The sequence below is a fragment of the Gastrolobium bilobum genome, unplaced genomic scaffold (assembly GCF_033153095.1).
Source record: "Gastrolobium bilobum isolate Gb01-03AN ecotype WA unplaced genomic scaffold, APGP_CSIRO_Gbil_v1 utg33326, whole genome shotgun sequence".
Taxonomy (NCBI): domain Eukaryota; kingdom Viridiplantae; phylum Streptophyta; class Magnoliopsida; order Fabales; family Fabaceae; genus Gastrolobium; species Gastrolobium bilobum.
The window spans coordinates 103,920-111,465 of NW_026895554.1; the positions used below are offsets into that span (position 1 = coordinate 103,920).

The 7,546-nt window shown below is 38.7% G+C and overlaps 1 protein-coding gene across 1 annotated transcript; it reads left to right on the forward strand.

The window, feature by feature from the left end:
- The first annotated feature begins 5,332 nt into the window (after window positions 1-5,332).
- LOC133316226 (uncharacterized) lies at window positions 5,333-7,246 on the forward strand. Its single transcript, XM_061517953.1, has one exon. It carries the CDS (start codon window positions 5,333-5,335, stop codon window positions 7,244-7,246), a length of 1,914 nt encoding a protein of 637 aa, XP_061373937.1.
- The last annotated feature ends 300 nt before the right edge of the window (window positions 7,247-7,546 follow it).

Here is a 7,546-nt window from a genome sequence, read left to right on the forward strand (position 1 = left end):
GCTTATTTGAAGTAGCTTTAACTTTAGTCTCTAAAATAGCCACATTGTCCACAATATCCACTTTGTTGTAAGCATCTGAATCCTTTATGGTGTCCCAAACAATCTTGTAAGCATTCGAAGTTTCAACCAATTTGGAAGCATTATTCTGGTTCCTTTTTCCCTTCGAATGGTGATTAACCTCTTGACCCTTCGCCTGATTTAGTTGAGTTTCATACACCACCTCCACATTATCCATATTTCCAGCCTCGGATTCTAAATTACTCAGGACTCCATACTTCGAATGTTTAGCCCCTGACCCCTTTTATTTCAACAGTTCCTTACCCTTGGTGTCCCCTCCCTTATTTGAGCTCACTCTTCTAGGCCCTCGCTGCTTATTCACCAGCATCCAAGGTCCATACTTGGCATCCTCCTTGAGAGACTGAGAATCTTCTACACTCTGTTCTGTTCTAGCTCCATCCGGTGCACAGTTCCCTTCATTAGCTTCATTTACTGGCTCATTGGTTTTCTTGGGGCAGGTATCAGCTCTATGGCCATATTGTCCACAAGAGTAACACACAATATGAAGTCCCTCATACTCAATACGTTTAATCCTTCCCTCAACTTTATACTCATAATACATAGGCTTACCAAGGTCCAATTCCACACACAAACGTGCAAACCTGCCCCTTGCTAAGGATGTAGTTGCAGCACCAAGCCTGATAAACTTTCCAATCCAATTTCCTATGCTATTGACAAGCTCAGTATTAACATACTCAATTGGGAATTGAGGGAGACGAACCCAAGCCATAATCTTATTGATCGCTGCTTGATAAAGGTTCAAAGTCCAGTTCCCATGAACGAATTGCTAAGTAATGATCCATAATTACCCATGGACCAGCTGTAAGCGCAAAATCCATATCTTTCTTATTAGAAAAACGCACAAGGAAGAATCCATTTTCAACATCAGTCACTAATAATTTTCCTGACCTAGCCCACATGGTCTCTAATCTTTTTTTCATGAAAGTAAGGGACAGTTTCTTACCTAGCAGCTTGACATAAACTGATTGATGCCATGGACGCCACGTTCTTTGCTTGAACTCCTTCGACAGTAAGAAATTTGTTCTCCTATCTTTATCCACTTCGTAAGTGACCTCTGGTAAGCCCTTCCCGGCATCGTTCTTCTGTTCTTCGTGGTTACCCTCCAATTCTGGCGGGATCTCCTCCTCCATCGACCATTCCCCATTATGCCGCATGACCATCTTCTTGAAAGACATTTTTTCCTCCATCCAGTCTTCCTCCCTCGCTTTCAGGGTTTGGTCGTTGCTAAAGGAACCTTCGCCCCTCTTTTTCTTTCTATTCGATCTTTGAAGATTGTCCACTTCCTCCGCCGACGGCACACCCTTCTCCGGCAAAGACATTTATCCGGCGCAGAAACCCTAAATTGTATTCCTAATGAGAGATTGTTTGATTTCTTCTTCCCTTCCAAAATAGTTTCATTGTATTAATTGAGAACATGTGGTCAAGATAAAAAGAAATAAAATAAAATAATATCTTTTTTAATATATCTTACATGGTCAGATATGTCATAACATCAAAACTGTAAAATAAAATGCAATTTAATTCCAACAACCGCCAAAATATTTTAATTTTAAGAAGCATATAAAGTTTTAATTATTATTGTAAATAATTTAAAATATACTTAGAAAGAGAACACATTAAATTTCGTTCAATGAACAAAATATTATATTAAAGGATTAATGTTTCTCCCACAATTGAGGATAAAGTTATCTCTTGCAACCTCAAGACGTTGTTTTGAAATTTGAAAAAAAAAATGTAGGTGTTATGTGTAACACCTTGTGTGCACCCGATGTATTAAACATATAAATGGTAATAGACGCATCTCATTAAATGCGAAAGCTAACAATTTTCAATTATGAAACTTATCACATTAACTCAGTGAATCTTTTTCAAAAACCGCTTGTATGTAAATTACAATAAATAACTAAACTGAATAAACTCATAGTATAAATAATGTATCAAGTCATGGAACTATAACATGTAGACCAGACATGTCCTGATACAATAATACAACTCAGTCTGAAATAACACAGCTTATACCAATGTGGCATGGACAACCCACATGCTCACCAAATAAAACACATAGTCAAATCATGTCTCAAATACAATAACCATAAAGAGATAACAACAAGACATAAATCGTAATAATATGGCAAGGTGCATGCATCATATCAAGTCAACTCCGGCCTCCTGTCACTAGAGGGCTCAACCCCATAAGTACTTGTACCTGAAAATGTGCCATACACGGGGTGAGATCTCTAACAAGAAATCTCAGTAAGACAGGGGGTCCTCAAGGATCTTTCCACCTCAAGCTCACTTACATGTGCAATATAAGTTCAAAAATGATAACAACAGTATAATAATGAAATCTGTGCAATGCAACATATGTCCATGTCATGTGTGTATGCATCCTACTGGCCTGAGAGTAAAAGGTAGGGATTACGCACGTCTACAACCCACAGTACAAGGAGTCCACCATGTACTTCACACATGGGTTTACCATCTTGCATGTGGCCTGACATACTCATGGATTACCATCTCGTGTGAATACCCCACATATATATACATATGGCAAATGCACTAAAAACATGATCCAGCTCAACAGCATATTCAATACTCATAACATAAATAGATATTTTTCAGAAAAACACATCATACATATAAACCATCCCTCCATGAGGTATGGTGGAACCATCAATAGGTAAAATCGAGGACACGAAAGCTTACCTGCAATGCCAAAATCCCTATCGAAAGGCTTGGTATACACAGATACACCAACAGTCACACAATTCGACGATTGCAATCTGTTTTATATCAAGAACCTTATTAATATTCAGAATCCCAAATTTTACATCAATTGAGCAATGTTTTCTTTTTCGTTTAGTGCCTCAAATCCTTCCTAAACCATAATTATAGCATATTAACCCTCATTATTATTTGTATTTATACTTTCCAACACTGACTCCCTAGGGTATCATACCCAAATTGGAACTTTCTCACGCGGGGTAATCGATTAACATACAGGTGGTAATCGATTACTTCACATGGTAATCGATTACCATGAACAGTGTAATCGATTACTTCACATGGTAATCGATTACCATGCACATGGTAATCGATTACCACGCGGACAAAACATGAAAACTGTAGATTTCTCTGCATAATTTGCGGGTTCCATGGCTTCCAAGGGTCCAAGGTCTAATTTTTCATCAAACAAAAGTTCAAACCACATGATTAAACATAGATATACCATATTTTACATGAATCATTAAGGTTTCCACTTTTTACTTCACAAACTAACTCATTTTCAAGAAATTACAAGGGGAATGGTTTGTAGTTACCTATAGACCTTTGAAAACAGAAAAATGAGGAAGATTTGAGGACTTTGAAGGTGCTCCAAGCTACTGACTTGGTGGTGCACGAAAATTCCACTCCAAGGTAGGTCTTTTCTTCACAAAGTTTGGTTCTTAGAGCTTCTTAGAGTATAATAATGGCGCATACTCTAAGAACTCAAGTAGTCAGCCCTCCCCCTATGAAAACAGCAACCCACAACTCTCAAGACATGATCTTTCCCTCACAAGACTCAAGTTTTACAAGGAATAATGATGATGGTTTAATGGCATAAGATTAGAGAAATATGGTGAAAGGTAAATTCTTGGCTAGGTTCCATGCAAAAAGTTCATGTTTTCAAGAAGGGAGGAAGGTGGCAGCCATAAGGATCAACCTTGGGGTCAGAAAACTGACCTAGGGTTTAGTGCAAATGGCTATTTATATAAGTGTGCCCACTAATCAACAGTATTAGTTCTAATAGCTCCGTCAATCATTTTTCTACCAAACTTTATATTCTGAACCTAGACATTTTTCTAGGAATTAACATATTTTTATTATAATTTTTCGAAACACTTCATCAGTACGCATTTTATACATAGCCGATATTAGTTCTGACATCACTGCTTGTTATTCTTATCCCAAACTTGATATCATTGACCTAGATATTTTTCTAGGAATATTTGTATTTTTATTATAATTTTTCAGAATACTTCACCGATATGCATTTATACCGTGAAGCAGAACCAGTATCAACATTTTTCATCAGAAAAGCGATTTAAGTGTTATTTGACCTTCTCGATAATTATTCTAATCTTTCTATATTTATGCAAAGTCAATTATGAAATTCTTTACTAAACTCATAATTAAATTTCTAATTTAATGGTACGGATTCTTACATTATGGACCCGTATAAGGCCCGTATGCTTGAGAGGCCCAATAGAGGATGGACTGTTGAATAACATATAGACAACAGATCAGGCCCAGAGGAAGGAGGTCCAAATGGTTCAAACCCTAAGGTAAATACTATAAATAGAAACTAAAGACTACAGGTATGAATTAATCTCTCTCTATTATTATTACTAGAACAAAATGAAGACAAAAACAGAAAAAGATTTCATGGGACACTCCTAGAAACAAAGTGATCGGTTATGTCTTTATAAAAATAACTATAGTCACTTTCAACTATCCTAGTTAATTCTCTTAATTGTCAAACTATCATCCAATGAAATTTATCCAACTCCAAGTGTCCTAGAAGCTTCGGCCAACTTGCACAAAACAGCCCAAGATGACCAACTTCATGGTTACAAAATATCTTACAATTTACTTGTTACATTAGTTTGCTTCAAAGTCTTTCCATAGTCAAAGCACCTACCAATGAAATAGCTCCAATTACTCCCTTAGTCTTCTTAATGTCTGGGCTGAATAGGTGTGCAACAACAGAGGAAAGCAATTCAATTTCATGCACACATCATCACACAAAGTCACCTAGTCATCACTTTATTCACTAGTTCACTGTTACACAAAGTGAAAACAGCAGCAGCGAACAGAGGAAAGACAATATAAGCAACGAACAGAGGAGAAGAGAAAGCATTGAGCCAGCCAAAATAATCAGAGAAAGAGTTCCTTCATCAAAGCTTAAAGACTATTATTGCTGAGGACACGTGTAAGTGGTTGGTGAGTTAGATGACAGGTGTAATGGGTTGGAAGTGTGAAAGTTAGAATAGGACACCTAGACAAGGGTTAAGTAGGAACATTGTATATAAGTCAAAGAGAACATTATACTGATTCATTCATTGATGTAATAAACAATCGGTTACTTGAATACACGTATTGTACTTTCTGCTGCTCAAAGAGTTCTTTACCCATTTCATTGTTCTTGGTTCTTTCTTCCTGTTGCTCAGGTAGATTGCAATACTGGTGCTTTCATTCTTGATCTCTTCTCACAATGCGGGTTCAGGAACTAGCAGAGGTGGTTGCAGCTTTGCAGAATCGCTTCGACGAGTCACAGAACCAGATCTCACTGATGATTGCTCAAATGCAACAATTGACTGAATCCATGGGGGTTCTTCATTCCCATTCCGGGAAATCACCGGCGAATCATCAAGATCCAGTCACTGAATCATCTTCTTCCGGTCCGGTAGGTGTTCAGAACGAAATGGAGCAAAAGGAAAATACAGACCCACGCGCATTGCTGAAGTTTGTTAAAATGGAGATTCCGCTATTTGATGGCACAAATCCAGACAATTGGATTTTCAGATCGGAACTCTTCTTTGACTTGCAGCGGGTTCCACCGGCGTTAAAGGTTCAACTCGCAGGTCTGAGGATGGAAGGTCCTGCTTCGTCATGGTTCCAGTGGTCTTATAAAGGGGGCACAATTCGGTCCTGGACGGATTTCACGAAGGCACTCAGGCAGCGTTTTGGTGTGAAACCGCATCAAAATATTACGGGCATGCTTTCCAAGGTAACACAAACAGGAACACTCAAAGATTATTTGTTTGAATTTGAAAAGCTGATGAACCAAACCACAAATGTTGATGATGAATTATTATTGAGCTTCTTTGCCTCGGGATTATCTCCTGATCTGCGAAGGGCCATTGAGATTCATGAGCCAAGCACTCTTCAAGGTGCAATGCATTTTGCGTTTGTATATGATGCACATTACACAGAATTACGAGTCTCACTGAACAATGGGGTATCCACTACTACGAAGAAACCTCATTTTTGTAGCCCTTATTCCAGCGAAGGTGTTACAAATCAATCTTCCCAATTGGTTTCGTCAATGGGGAGTACCACACAGAACAGACCCATAGCATCACAAACGTCAATATCTCAGCCTACTTCATCTCTCACATCTACATCTCAAACCCCAATTAAGAGGTTATCTCAAGAAGAGTGGACCAAGAGGAGGGAATTAGGCCTATGCTTTAGCTGCGATGAGAAATGGACTAATAAGCATCGGTGTAAAGGAAAATTCTTGTTCATGGTGGGAAAGGAACTCGAAGATGAGGACGAGGGGGAAGAAATTGTATGGAATTCTAGTGGGGCTGGCACGAACATTGAGGATGCTGCACTGCTTTCTTTATCAGAGACACGAAATTCCAAAGCCTTGAATTTTGTCACCAGCATTCAAGGACAAACAGTGGCAATCCTTGTAGATACTGGGAGCACACATAGCTTCATACAAAGGGAGTTGGTCACAGCTTTGAAAATTCCAATGGTCAGAATCACGAAAATGAGAGTTTTCCTTGGAAACGACGAATTCTTAGTGTGTGACTGTAAGTGTCCGAAAGTTAAGTTGTTGGTACAGGGCCAATCTTTCGAGACAGATTTATGGGTCCTTGATTTGGCTAATCTAGGAATCAGTTTAGGGATGACTTGGTTGGAATCCTTGGGAAAGGTAACACATGATTATATTCATTTGACAATGGAATTTGAGTGGCAAGGGAAGCTGGTTATTTTGACAGGTGAGTCTCAAACAGACAACCACAAAAATTCTGCATTGGGAGGTTGCTTAGCTATCACCTGTGACACGCAACATCAATTAGAGGATGCAGTTGATAATGAATTGTTGCAATTACAGCCCTCTGTTCATCCAGACCTGTGGCACATTTTGGTGGAGTATCAAGCTATTTTTTCTATTCCTAGGTCACTGCCACCTTGCCGCCCAATGGATCATGCAATTCATTTGGAAGCTAGAGCCAGACCAGTCAATGTAAGACCATATAGATATGGTCATCATCAAAAAGAGGAGATAGAGAAACAGGTATCCGACTTATTAGCTTCAGGCTTCATTCGATACAGCACAAGTCCATATTCTTCTCCAGTTTTATTAGTTAAGAAACAGGATAAAACTTGGTGAATGTGCATAGACTATAGAGCTCTCAATGCTCTTACGGTTCGTGATCGATTTCTTATGCCCACCATTGATGAATTGATCGATGAATTGGGAGGGTCAACCATATTCTCCAAGCTTGATTTGAGGGCAGGTTATCATCAAATCAGAATGCTTCCTCAAGACATCTCCAAGACAGCTTTTAGGACCCATGAGGGTCGTTATGAGTACTTAGTCATGCCTTTTGGTTTGACTAATGCTCCAAGTACATTTCAAGCAGTGATGAACCATCTATTTCGTCCCTTTCTTCACAGGTTTATCATCGTT

Coding starts and splice junctions, on each gene's coding strand:
- LOC133316226 (XM_061517953.1), top strand. CDS start 5,333: ATGCGGGTTCAGGAACTAGCAGAGGTGGTTGCAGCTTTGCAGAATCGC.